The following is a 14,015-nucleotide window of genomic DNA, read 5'->3' on the forward strand; positions in this document are numbered from 1 at the left end:
TGATTCTCTCCCTTCCTGAGAACCCAGACATCCTCACGGGCTCCAGCCGGCACCACTGCAGGTTGTGCTGGTGCAGCCCGTGGTCAGAGCCCATGGGTTCTCAAAACAGGGCTCCCCGAATCAAGGTATCCCCGTGCTTTAACTCCCATTCATCTCCCAAAGTCGACATTTTCCCAATTTTGAGTTTGAACTCCGTAATTCTCCCTTAAGCGTTTGTTATACTATCTATAGGTCGGTATCGGATTTAGTAGAACCTCCATATTTTAAGTTTAAAACATCAGCATTTCATGGCCTTCCACAAAGCTTCCACAGTCCATTGAGCTAGTCTGCAAACCACCGACACCACTGATCTCATTTCAATGTCTTGCTGAAATTCTAGTTCTGTTTCCTTTTTTCAACCTTCACTACAGCTGGAGAACAGCTGGCTACCATACTTGTAATAACCCTCCACATACTGTACTTGAAGATTGCCATTAAATCACCCCTCAAATTTCTCTTCTCCAGGCTAAGTAATCCCAATTCCTTGAACCTTTCATCAGTGGTCCTTTAATCATTTTCATTAGTATCCTCTGGAACCTCTCCAATTCCTCTTCATTTAGTCCTAAACTTGAAGCAGGGAAAAATGTCTATTACGTTCAGGGGACCTACTTGTTAAAGGTTTCCTATTCATTTGAAACTCTCTCTCTCTGTTTTCTTAACATACATGAACCAAGAAGTTATAACTGTTTAAAGCTGCCACCGTGCTCTCTCCAGAAGTTAACTATAAGATCCAAGGAAGTGTAGGAAAAATCTAGGGTGTTACTTTTGGGGGGAAAAACAGGTCATAGCAACACATTGGTTCTTCTGAGTCTCAGAAAGAAACTGATTAGTGATAAAAGTCTGTCCGTCAAGTGAACAGAGCAAGGATAGCTGTGAGACTTGCACCTCAGCCAAAGCCTACTCAAGTCTCCTCTCCCTGGGTTCCTCCTCCTCTACGTTTTTATGACGCAAAAAATGGGTAAACAACATTGAAAGAAATGGGTTGTTTGAATCCTCCGGGCCACAACTTGGTCCCTCCTAGTTTTCTATTCATATTTCCTCCAGAATAACTCTTCCTAGATAACCTGGATGTCATGGCACGGTGCTCACTTCTGGCCCATTCTTCCCAAATCCTGCTTTCTGCAGGCAGCAGTTTTGGTGAAAGGAGAGTCCAAGAGTCCCCTGAGAGGCACACACAGACCAAGGGACACAGTCTCCTGGGGCGACGGGGCAGAGGGACTCCCCTCTGGCCACTGCTTCTGTTTGCTCTTGCAGCGATTCGGCTTCGGCTTCCTTCCCCGCGGCGAGCTCGAGGCTGGGGCGTGTTGCTAGAGGAGGACGGCCAGCCTCTCTCGGAGGTCACAGCGGATGCGCCGGTCGTTACCAAGCAAGGGGCGCTTTCCTTGTGGCTTTAGTGTGTTTGGTTGCTGGCAACTACCTGTTCGGCTGGAAGGAGCCTTGGAACACCTTCACAACTATGGCTGTCCTAAATACAACCATTTTTTCCTCTATACGTTAGGAAACTATGTCTTTTCCTCTAGAAGGTTGAAACAATATGGAAACTTCTGGTCAGGGGCCCGCAAGCAAGAACAAGATGTCTGCGTGGCTTTCTTTTTAAAGGAGCAAAATCACGAGGGAGCGACGCATGGTCCCGACAGAAAGGAGAAACTTAAATTCCGCACGACGTACTAGTTGTACAGGTTGCTACATCTGCCACAGGATGTTATCTTTCATACGCAGAAATTTTAAGAGCTGCCCTGTGAAGCCTGACCTCCAGGGATACGTACATGTATACGCGCACAAAATCTGAACCGCTTTTTAACAGACACTGAATAGTCTGAAGTTAAGCATCTTAATAGGAATAGAAGAATGGGATTCTAAATGCCTATGTATGTATTACGGGAAAAAATAAGATGACTGGTTTTGTTGGCTATTACTTAGTGGATACCATCTTGGCAGCTGCAAACCTCCAAAACTTCTCCAGCTCTCTAATGCGGAAAACCTACATTGTCTTACTCTGCAGCTAGGAGTGGTTTTGAGGGAGACTGGAGAATGTATCGGGTATACTGAGACAGCCAGTTAACATAAACGTCACGAGCATGAATCAACCTAAATTAGAACTTGCCTAGCTGAAGAAAAATGCTCCCCTTGTTTACCGTCGGCAGTGCTGCAGGCCAGTAAGGCGGCGTTAAACAGAATTGGTCAATGCACTCATTCAATACCTATTTACTGAGTGAGCACCTGCCCATGGGCTCTGCCGAAATAACTGTCCACTAGGAAAATGTTTCTGCTGTTTGTAAGCTTGTTCACCACCTGCATTTGTTATAATATACAGGCATCCTTCTCCCTGAATAGTAATTTAAACTTTAAAAATCAGTTGCTTATAACGGAAGGAGGTACACGGTGGGGAAAGCCCAGGTTTGGAGTCGCACGGAGCCGGACAGTGTCTGCCGCGCCCGCTGCCAGGAGCTGTGTGCTTCATCCCTCTGCGCACACCCCCTCGCGGGCTGAAGAAGATCTCACTGACCTCCGCGAACATTCGGCGAGTGGAAAATGAGAGGCACCCCACACATACAAAATAACTAGCAAATGAAGTTCCCTTTGAATTGTTTTAGAATTTGTTATTAAACAGTTTCTTTTTTCCCCAATGTAAAAAAATAATACCTTGTTTTTGTAATGCCTGTAGCCATAGAACATATGAGTATTTTTCTTCTGCCCGTGGAAGCAGTTGGTAACCAGGCCTAACCACTCTGTTTTGGACCAAAGAGCGAGGAAATGGTCACACTAAGGGTGCAGAGTCTGGATTGTATCGGGTCATTTACACTGATGTGTTTATTAAATATTTTTCTTTATCTCATCTCTAATAGCTTGAGATGTTACCGGCTCAGTTAAATTTTGATCTCCATTAAATACATGGAGAAGTTGTTCGAAAATGTATTACTTGCCGGATGGAATGAGAACACTGCCTACAAACAGACTTAATCACACAACTGTTGTTTCTCTTTGTAGTCGCAGTGAGAACAGATTAGTCATTCTCTTCTCTGTTCGTAACTTAATTGTCTCAGAATTTGAACTCAGTAGAATCACTAAATTATGTTCTACACTGTGGTAATATTTTCTCCCACCAGGAAGAAGGTGCAAGACAACCAAAGTAAAACGGAGCCCCACAAATTGGCCTGTTGTTTTTACAGGTCCTATCAACGTTACTCAGCTGGAGAAAGGCAACCCACAGTTTCAAAATCTAGCTCGCCCTCCATGCCCGGCTCTAGCCACCATGCAGCGTACAAAGCAAGGCCTGTGCAGTGCTTGCTGGGGACTTAAAAAGCCCAGGGGTGCCTGCTGAACCACTTCATCTGTTCCCCGCATTCCAGCATCTGGCACAGGCTGTGTCTGCTCTGATTCCTAGGATCCAACTAGCTGGGTCTCTTCTTTCCTCAGTGCCTGGTCTCAGAACTCCAACCCATCCAGGCGCCCCTTACAACAACTGGCCCATTTTCAGAAGACCTAAATAGACATTTCTCTAAAGAAGACATACAGATGGCCAAGAGGCACATGAAAAGATGCTCAACATCACTAATTATTAGAGAAATGCAAATCAAAACTACAGTGAGGTATCACCTCACACCAGTCAGAATGGTTATCATCAAAAACTCTACAACTAACATTGTAGAGACGTGGATGGACCTAGCTGTGTCATACAGAGTGAAGTAAGTCAGAAAGAGAAAAACAAATATCATATATTAATGTATATATGTGGAACCTAGGAAAATGGTACAGATGAACTGGCTTGCAAGGCAGAAATAGAGACACAGATGTAGAGAACAAACGTATGGACACCAAGGGGGGAAAGCGGCGGGGGTGGGTGGTGGTGGTGGGATGAACTGGGAGATTGGGATTGACATGTATACACTGATGTGTATAAAATAGATAATAAGAACCTGCTGTATAAAACAATTAAATAAAAAAAAAACTCTACAAAGAACAAATGCTGGAGAGGGTATGGAGAAAAGGGAACCCTCCTGCACTGTTGGTGGGAATGTAAATTGGTACAGCCACTTAAAAAACTAAAACTAAAAAAAAAAAAAAAAAAAACCTAAAAATAGACCATATGACCCAGCCATCCCACTCCTGGGCATATATCTGGACAAAAGTATAATTCAAAAAGATATACACACCCCCGCTATGTTCACAGCTGCACTATTCACAATAGTCAAGACATGCAAGCAACCTAAATGTCCATCAACAGATGAATGGATAAAAAGAAGATGTGGTACATACATACAATGGAATATTACTCAGCCATAAAGAAGAATGAAATAATGCATTTGCAGCAACATGGATGGACCTAGAGATTATCATACTAAGTGAAGTCAGACAGAGAAAGACAAATACCATATGATATCACACATGAAATCTAAAACATGACACAAATGAACCTGCCTATGAAACAGAAACACGGACACAGAGAACAGACTGGTGGTTACCAAGGGGAAGGGGGTTGGGGGAGGGATGGAGTGGGAGGTTGGGATTAGCAGATGTGAGCTATTATATATCGAAGGCATAAACAACAAGGTCCTACTGTATAGCCCAGAGAACTATATTCAGTATCCTATGATAAACCATCATGGAAAAGAATGTGAAAAAGGAATGCATAAATATGTATAACTGAATCATTTGCTGTACAGCAGAAATTACCACGACACTGTAAATCAAATATACCTTAATTTAAAAAAAATTGATAGAAAGGAAAAAAAAAAAAAACTGGCCCATTTTCATACGCTTTCAACCTGAATGCAACACTCAATATTGTGGCCACCACAACTTTTATTCTGAAATGTTAGGAGCACTGTGTCTATTCTCCCCTCCAGTCCTTTCTCCCAGAGCAGCAGGGATGGGGAATTTCAAGCGGTGATGAGAGGCCCTGGAGCACAGAGTTGCGAGGAGGCTGTGACGCACAGGGATGGGGCAGGGACTGCAAACAGCAAGAAGCGCAACAGAGATGTGTTGTCCCCAGAGCCCCTGGCACTGCAGACTAGCGTGACTTTAACAAAACGACGCTAGCACGAGTCAGCCCCTAACACGTGCGAGCCTTAACTGGCAAGGGAGGACAACAGAGAAAATCAAGACTTGAGCATTCGTGACCTCACACGGGCCTCTGACCTAAGAGCATCGAGCCAGCTACCGGCAGAATCCCCCAAGAAACCCAGTGCTGAAAGGGCAGCGGACTCTCTAAACACCAACACGCGCACGCGGCTGGTTCCCAGCCGAGGAGGTGTGTGCCTTCGCTTAAGCTCTGCCAGCTGTGCAGGGTTGGGGGGGAGGGGAAGGCAGCTCGGTACCAATTCCCTCCCTCACGCATCACCTGATGCCAGTTAAGCAGGTGTCACCTGCGGGCCTCAGGGCGGACAGCCTCTCCTCTGGACTCAGAGGGCCAATCACGGCCCCGGGCCCAACCAGGGCGCTCCGGCTCCGCCACGAATCCATGGGTGGGTGGGTGGGGGGGCTGCCCTGCAGCTGTAACACTGAGGTGTTAAAGCTCTGGAAATCCCCCTCCCCAGGGGTAGGTGGCAAAACCTCCACGCGGCTCTAGAGTGAGGCTTTCAGGGTTCGGTCCTTCAGACGCTTCAACCAGAAAACTCGCGGAAACGCGCCTTCCTCCCCAGGCCTGTTTGGGTGGTTTCTCAGTTTCCTGTTTTCTAAACCCAGGATTTCCAAACGTGGTAAAGTGACCGTTTACGAGGAGTTCTTAGTCTAAGTTTTCTCTTATAACATGTGCTCGGCCGCCTGAGAACAGGCTACATGTTTCTGGCGGACTCGAGGCCTGCAGGCCAGCAGCGGCCACAGCCCTTGCGCCTGAAGGCCTGTCTCCTGGCTCTGCCTTGACAAACGCTAGGAGAGCACGAAGTTCGCCGCTGCTTCTGTTCCTACACCGCCCCCTTCCCTGACTTCTGCATGTGTTCGGCGAGTCTTGGGGCCCTCTCTCCTACGCACTTGCTTTCCTTCTGGGGTCCTGAATCTTCCACAGTCTACTGCTCACACATAAAACGGAACTCACCTGGGTGATGGCCGCCTCGCCCGCTCGCTGGTTCCTGCGTGCTTCTCCCTCCGGATCAGCCCTGACAGCGGCCCTCCCGAGGCTTGGGAGGCCCTTGTGGAGCAGCTGCGGGGTGGAGTATGGAGCGCCCGCACTTATCTTTTCACCCAGTTGTCCCCGCAGCTTCGCCTCTAAGACTCCCTGTCACTCAGCTCCCTCCCGCAAGTGTAAAAGGCTCTTAAGCCTGCAGGTTCTGAGGAACCGTGGCTTCCTTCCAATGGGCACAGAGGAGGGAGGCAGTCACGATCAGCCTATTGAGCCAGGCAATGAGCTCAACACCGGACATCCATCATCTCATTTGGTCCTCAGAAACCCTGTCGGGTAGGCCCCATCACTGTGCCCATTCTGCTAGATTTCTCCAGAAGACAACTGCCCGCCCCGCCCCCTCGAGGTGAGGCTACATAGGTAAAGAGAGTGCAGCTGAGCACTAGAACCCAAGTGTGTTTAATTCCAAAGCCCATGGTATTAATCACTTATACCGATTAATTCCGGAACAGCTACATTTGGTCATTTTAAATAAAACGCTGAATAGAATTAGTATCAATGATGGGATTTTTCTGTCTTTCAGGAGTTAAAATTTGTTCTGCCATAGAAATAAAAACTGTGATTATGAAATCGAGTGATCTTAAAAACAGAATTTACACAATCAAATTGGGTTGAAAACGCAGCAATGCTTCCATTGTTCAAAGCATTTTTTGATTACTGTTTATGTACCATCAATGCCTGTTTACAGGAAAATTAGTTCCACAAAATTACAGCCACACCTTGTATTTCTGCTAAGACTTAATCAATTAGTTACTTAGGTTGAAATGTTAAAGGGATTAAAATCAAGACAAAAGCTTGTTTCAAATGTGTGACAACTACAACTTGAAAACTATGAGAGAAAGTGTAATTTGTGCATGTTGTATAAGCGGTGACTAACATTAGTTTTACCTCCTCCAACAATTAATGGCTGGGTCTCAAATGAGCTTTTAAAAGCTGACATGTTAAAGAGTCAGAAAACTTACCATAGAACAGAACCCAGTGGGGAATCATTTTGTACCACCAGATTTTTATACTGTAGTTTCAAGATCTGTTCCTGCCTTACCCCCATGCTGCATCAGTTAACAATCCCCAAACTGGAAACAGACCTTACAACTGATGCCAAGAGAAGTTAGCCAGGACTGCCCTGGGGGCACAGTGGTTAAGAATCCGCCAGCTAATGCAGGGGACACGGGTTCGAGCCCTGGTCCACTTAGATCCCACATGCTGCGGAGCAACTAAGCCTGTGAGCCACAACTACTGAAGCCCGCGCGCCTAGAGCCCATGCTCCGCAACTAGAGAAGCCACCACAATGAGAAGCCCGCGCACCGCAACGAAGATAGCCCCCGCTCGCCACAACTAGAGAAAGCCCGCACGCAGCAACGAAGACCCAACGCAGCCATAAATTAATTTTTAAAAAGAAAGAGAATTAGCCAACCATTGCCCCCTGAGAAACTACTAACAGTGAAGCTTATGGACATTAAAGGGCCACAATTTTTACTTTACAAAGACATCTTCAGAAGCGCTAAAACTATCCTTCAGAGAACGCCATCTGGCTAAACATAATTGAAGTCCAGGTGATGGCTATGCTCAGAGGCTCACTTAGTCTTTTTCGACAAGCTATTTCATCCATCGTACAGCTTTCTTTTTAATCTCAAATTTTCATTTCTATCATAGGAATAATAATATCACTAAGAAGGGAGTACAGGAGAGAAGGGGGGAGAGTATCCTCTTGATCTAAAAAATCTAGTAATTACGTTCAAGATGTGACCAAACATCCCTGGATCGCTGATTGGAGGAGAGTTCAGGGAATAGAGGAGGAACAGCATCGGGGAAGCCAGGCCCACAGCCCCGCCTGGACTTGCCCTCCCTCCTGAACAAGTGCAGCCAAACACAGTGGAGGCCAACCCGAGCCCCTACGGTTCCTGCTGAGGCTCAGTTTGCAACACATACCGTGGCAAACAGCAGCAGCCGTCCTGATTTGAAAGCAGAGGACCTGACCACAGAGACCCTTCTCCCCACGGAGCCCTCGGCGGGCAGCAGCTGGGCTCACCCAAGAATGCAGAGACGGGGCTGAGAAAGCCGCTCTCTGCTCCTGTGTGTAAGAAGATGTTCAAAATTCCTTCCCGGACTCAAACATGCCATGTGGAACAGGATTTTTGAAAATGATAAAAGAATCTTCAGAGGCCAGGTGTTCTGACTTTCTGGCAGGCTGAGTGAGCTGAAAACCCTCAGCCAGAGAAAGGTGCTGTGACCTCCACCCTCACCCCGGCAGGCTGACGGTCACACCACTGAGAGCTCTCTTTCCTGGAATTCAGTGGTCAAGAGTGAGCCCTGCCATTTCCAAGACAAGGGCCCACATCCTGCGGGCACTCCAGTCAGAGAATAGAAAGAAAGAAAGGCCCCTCCTAAGCCCGGGGCTCCTGTCAAACAAAGGTCAGGAGCCAGCCTGAGAGTGAGCAGGGGGCTGTCTGACCACAGGGTAACCTTAAGTAATGGAAATGGTGATGTTGTGACAGGTGCTTCCTTTTATCGTTAGGAAATGTTTTATAAGAATAACCTACAAGTTTCCTAAACCAGGTTCTATGTGTGGTAGAAATGTAAGTATATATTAATTTTTCCATTATGCTATAGTTAGATTCAAGTAAAAAAAAAGAATAAGCTCCCCTTTATCCACCATGAAATGGAGGGGGGCAGAAATCTCTCAACCACTGGCACTGTGACCCAGGATACCAAACAAGGATGCCCATTTTGGGGACAGTCCTGTTTGAAATTTTCAAATTTGCTTTTTTGTATTTTTTTTTTAATCATTGAAACCTAGTTCTAATCCTGGCTCCGCCACAAAATTTCTGGTGACCTTGGGCACATCACTTCAGCTATCTGTTAATGAGGCCACTGGACCTCAGGGTTTCTGATTTCTTTCCAGCTTCAAAATTCTATCTTGGAAGACACTTTCTCAAGCCAATGATTAAAAGAAGCTTATGTTACACTGTTTCTTTTTGTTGGCAAAGAAGAAACCGATGTTCCTTAAAAAGTGTTTTCTGTGCCCTTATTCTTGCTCTGTGGGTAAGAAATCTGGAGTGACAGCTGCAGGCAGGTTGTACATGAACACCCTCTCCTGCCACTCCTCCCCCTCCATTACCACTCAAAAAAGTGACTACAGGCCAAGGAACATGGCACAGCTTCTGCCTAAATTACCAACCTTTACTTTTATAACCATTTAAGCATATTATGATTTTAAATTTTACATGTTTATTTGAATTCAAATTTTCACAGAATAAAAGACTGCATTTCATTAGAGTCAATCTGCAGCAATTATTTCTCATGAAAAAAAAAAGACAATAACCACTCAGATTTCAGAGGTGAATGAAACCTCTTCCTGCAAAAACAAAACACATGGAGGTATTCCCACCAATCCAGAAGCAGCATCTCGATGATGAGCTGAATCGAGGCGTGACACCTGACGTCACGCCCGAAGTAGGGTAAGGCTTGAGGCTGCAGGCAGCACATGTTCTGGTAAAGGCGAGATGCAGGTGCTGCTCACGCAGCCCTCCACAGACACACCACGACGAGGCAACGGCTCGCGGCTCTCCCGTGTGGCAACGACGGACACAGGGTGCTCTCGTTACAAGTGAATGAGTTCAGGTTCAGGACACTCTTTACAAAAACGACAAGGTTCAAAATAAATGTTTACTCCAAGGCACCTAAGGTGTAAAGCTTTTTAGAAAATACACAGAAATGAATAAACAGACTTAAAAAGGGAATTAGTTCTCAATGGAGGAATCGGCTATTACTGTAACTACTGTAAATAATTAGTTCAGATAGATTACAATCAAAATGCACATTGAACAGACTGTGCTGTGTGAGGGAACGTCTGACCAAAGAGCATTCCCCTGGGCACTTGGGGAGCTGTTGGTGTGTGCTTACGGGGCTTCTTCCCAGAGCCAGAGAAGCTGCGCATCACTTGTATTTGTAATATCCTTCTCCAGTCTTCTTGCCAAGCTTATTCTCTGCTACCAGCTTATTCATGGATGGGCTGGACTGAAACAAGGGGTTCTTTGTATCCATTTCATGCCATCCTATTGAGAGGAGGGAAAAGAGCTTCGGATGAACTGCTGGGTTTAAGCCTCGGCGTTCCTGGGCAAGTCTGGAGGCAGAGTGTGGGGAGAAGGGTCCTTACTCTGATGTGGGAGAGCCCCACAGGCTTGGTGTCACTCGGGCCAAAACGGCAGAGGCAGAAGGAAGGCTGAGCATGAGCCCTAAAGCGGGTGTGCTGCCACCAGGCCGCGCCACTCGAGGCCGTCCCGTTCATCCGACCCCTTCCTGGGAATCGCTAATGCCAAAGGTCCAGGGTCACAAACAGAACCCATTCACCTGGTGGCTGGACCCCTCAGTGACACAGTGAAATGACTTTTCAACAAATCTGAATTTGCTGCCCCTGGTATTTTGTACCCTCATAAAATTCAAAAGTTCATGCTTAAACCAGAGCCCTCCTTGCTCCTCCCGTAAGTATTCTTTGTGCAACTTGGTATTATGAGGTACATTCAACTTCGGTAGCCCAATTTTGGTTACTATTTTAAACCTGTCTTCAGAGCCACTACAGTAAAATGAATACACTTTTTTAAATGGCTGTGCATCTTGAATGCAGTGGTTACACATATCAGCATATGTGATAGAATGTGTACCAATGTCAATTTCCTGGCTTTGATACTGTACTGTGATTATGATATAAGATGGAACCACAGGGGGAAACTATATAAAGGGGTACACAGGCCCTGTCTGTGCTGTATTTGAGACTTCTTGTGAATCTATAATTATTTCAAAATGAAAAGTTTAAAAAAAAAGTTGCCTTATGAGGAGAATAGGCAATCACATTTTTCCTTCTGCCATTTCACTTTAATCTTTAAGCTGGTGGGGCAGGACTTTGGAAGGTCTACTAAGACTCCTTATCTGTTTAAATAGGCATTATACTTTAATTCATAGTTGAGAGACTACCTCAACTCAATTAAAGACAGACAACAGAGAATTCCAATTCTTACCGTCCATGATGAACTTCGTAGTATCCAGCCCAACGTAATCGAGAAGCTCGAATGGGCCCATGGGGTACCCAGCGCCCAGCTTCATAGCAGTATCGATGTCTTCCTTGGACGCATCACCTACGCAGAAGAGGGCAGTGCTGAGTCACCACCATCCTTCCCAGAATCCTCCTGGTCACGTGCTGAGTCCCTGAATTACTAGCATTTTACATATTTGCACATTCAAAAAACATCTGGAGTCAGGAACTCTGGCTTAGGTAAGATTTTTCTTAGAGGTAAATGCCAAATAGGTCACAAGATTTTCAGAGCTACTCCACGAAGTTACTCTGTGAGGTGAATTCTAGAGCACTGCAACCTTGTTCATGGAGAGAGAAGGCCCCAGTGGCCTAGAAACATTAGTTACTTTCTAATGGATTGGGAATCACCTTCTCTGGAATAACTTACCAAAATATCCTTTAAAGCGAGGACATGTTTTTGATTGATAAATGGGCTTTTTTTTGTTTTTCTATGTATTATATGTATATTTTTCTTTTCCAGATTTCCTGGTTTTATAAGTAATGAGTATCCCTCTGGAATCACATGCACACAAACTCTTAAGTCACGATAATGTTTAAAGGAAAGCCCAAACCCGACTGAGCACTGCCATGTAAGTGTGCAAGTGTGCTGAGGAGTCAAGGGCCAAGTGCTTTTTTCTTGGAGTTTTTATCCTTCACATAATGTCCCTGGGTCACAGAGGTCTTTACAGAGAACAACCTGGTCCCTTTCTCCAAAATCAGGACTAGCCTGTCACAAGTGTCTATCTAGAATTTTGTTCCAAAGCATAAAGAAATGGTCAATTATACCAAAGCTAAATAAAATTAAAAAGCTATAAAAGACTTGAGAGATTTCACAACCTAAATATTTCAGATTTTTAGACATGAGGAACAAGAACTACTTAACATGCATAAAGACTCTATTTTTAAAAGCATATGAAGTACTAAGGTAATGCCAAAGGATTTCAAGGCGGTTCAAGATGATTAAAATACCAACCAATTATTTCTTACGGGAGACATTATCAGTACTCCACTGATTAGTCAACCAGAGGATCCTGAGAACCATGATTTGAGCTTCAGGCCATAAGAGAGCAAAAATGATCACATACACATTAGCCTTATCAGGCAGCCTCATTCACTCATTCATTCAACTTTTGTCTATATCTATTATGTATCAGGCACCAGAGACTTGGAATGAGACAAAGAAAAACAAGACAAGCACTCCAGTGTTCACAGTATAATGGGAGGATTCAGACGTGTAAAGCACAAATTTCATCATGACAAGTGCTGAGGATTCATGAAGACTCACAAACACGGAGAGATTTACTCATACTGCCACGACTTCACCACAACTGCCACCCAGGCCCGGGTCCTGGCAGTCCTGAAGAGAATCTCAGGGAGGGGCAGGGAAGGGCATTCCAGGGAGCAGGAACAGCACGTACAAAGGCAGGAGTGAGAAAGAAGCCGGCAGCTGATAAGTGGATTATGCCGAGAGGATTTCATTAGACTTCGAGGTTTCCGTGGTGTCCGGGCCAGAATGCTGCAACGACAGCCCAGGACGCTCCCTGTACTGGTGACCTGTCCTCACCATCCGCAGAACCTCTGCTCAGGTGTCACCGCATCAGAGCCTCCCCCTCCTCCCTGCATATACACTAGCAACTGTCAGGACTCCAGGCTAGGACTCCGGCCATCCCCTAGACTTTATCTTTCTCGGGGATTACTGATCACAACCTAACATGTTATCTATTGGTTCATTCGCTACAGGCTGTCTCCCCTCATTAGAATATAGGCTCCCTGGGGACAGAAATCTCATAGCATAACGGTTCCAACTTACCTAAAGCCATTTAATCAAATCAATATTCAAGACAGACAATAAACCCTAGAGTCAAAACTGTAATTCCAGATTCAGAGACTCACTTGACTGAAATAATATGAAGACACAGCACATCATGGAAAAAAAATCTAAAAAGCTTTACAAAGTCAGTATAATTCTAAAAATTCTGTTCTGAGTAACACAGGGTGAAAGAGGCAAAAAGAAAAGAGAGAGAAATAAAATACAGACCGGTGTGCCAAGTGGGAGTTAACAACACGTGGTATAGACCAATAATTTTAACCAATAATAATTTTAGACCAATAATTCCTACTCTTTAGAATCAAGCACTTCACTTGGAACCTGACACCTTCTCCAAAGAAAATGCACGTATACACAAAATTCAGCATCAACCTTAGGAGGCTCATGGGACCCACCCCCACCGCCAGCTAAGAGCCCCCAACTCTGAACAACAAAGAAGGGCATCCTCAGTGAACTCCCAGCTCTTCTGCAGGCCTGAGAACCTGGGACCTGCCCCAACAGGCTTCCTCTGCCGGCTCATCAGCACCACCTACCGACCATTCTTGGCATTAACAACAAACCAGAGTCACAGCAAAGAGATCAGAACAGCAGTGCAGCCACCATTCCTTTATTCATCAACAGCTACCTAAAGCCTGTCCTACACAAGCACTTTGCGGGGTATGAAGATGGGGACCCAAATACTGCCGCAGAAGACAAGAGTACAGTAGGAGAAGAGAGACACATGCCGTGCGGCAGGGAAAAGAGTAGCACATGCCCCAAAGGAGAAGCAAAGTGTACAGAGAGTTACGACAACACAGATCACATCCAGCCTGGAGTGCTGGGGACAGTCCAGTGGGGCCTTGTGAGAAGCTGGGAGTAAGGTGTGGGGTGATGACAGGAAGGCAGAGGGTGAGGAGAAAGAAGGCCCCCTGGTGAGGGCACCGTATTTGGTAGGCTACAATGGAACCGCTGAACACGTCTTG

General features: G+C 45.6%; 1 protein-coding gene across 2 annotated transcripts in view; it reads right to left on the reverse strand.

Annotated features, from left to right (window-relative positions):
* Positions 1-9,232: 9,232 nt before the first annotated feature.
* HADH (hydroxyacyl-CoA dehydrogenase) overlaps positions 9,233-14,015 on the reverse strand; it is a 47,697-nt gene continuing 42,914 nt past the window's right edge. Inside the window, exons 7-9 of one of the 2 annotated variants that reach the window (XM_079920324.1) lie at positions 11,173-11,289; positions 10,061-10,212; positions 9,233-9,790 (exon numbers count right to left, since the gene is read on the reverse strand). In XM_079920324.1, coding sequence (XP_079776450.1) covers positions 10,094-10,212; positions 11,173-11,289 — 236 coding nt within the window. In that variant the 3' untranslated portion in view covers positions 9,233-9,790; positions 10,061-10,093. Of the gene's footprint in view, positions 10,213-11,172; positions 11,290-14,015 lie in introns of both variants that reach the window. The other variant, XM_079920323.1, reaches the window with a different exon arrangement.

The sequence above is a fragment of the Stenella coeruleoalba genome (assembly GCF_951394435.1).
Source record: "Stenella coeruleoalba genome assembly, chromosome: 4".
Taxonomy (NCBI): domain Eukaryota; kingdom Metazoa; phylum Chordata; class Mammalia; order Artiodactyla; family Delphinidae; genus Stenella; species Stenella coeruleoalba.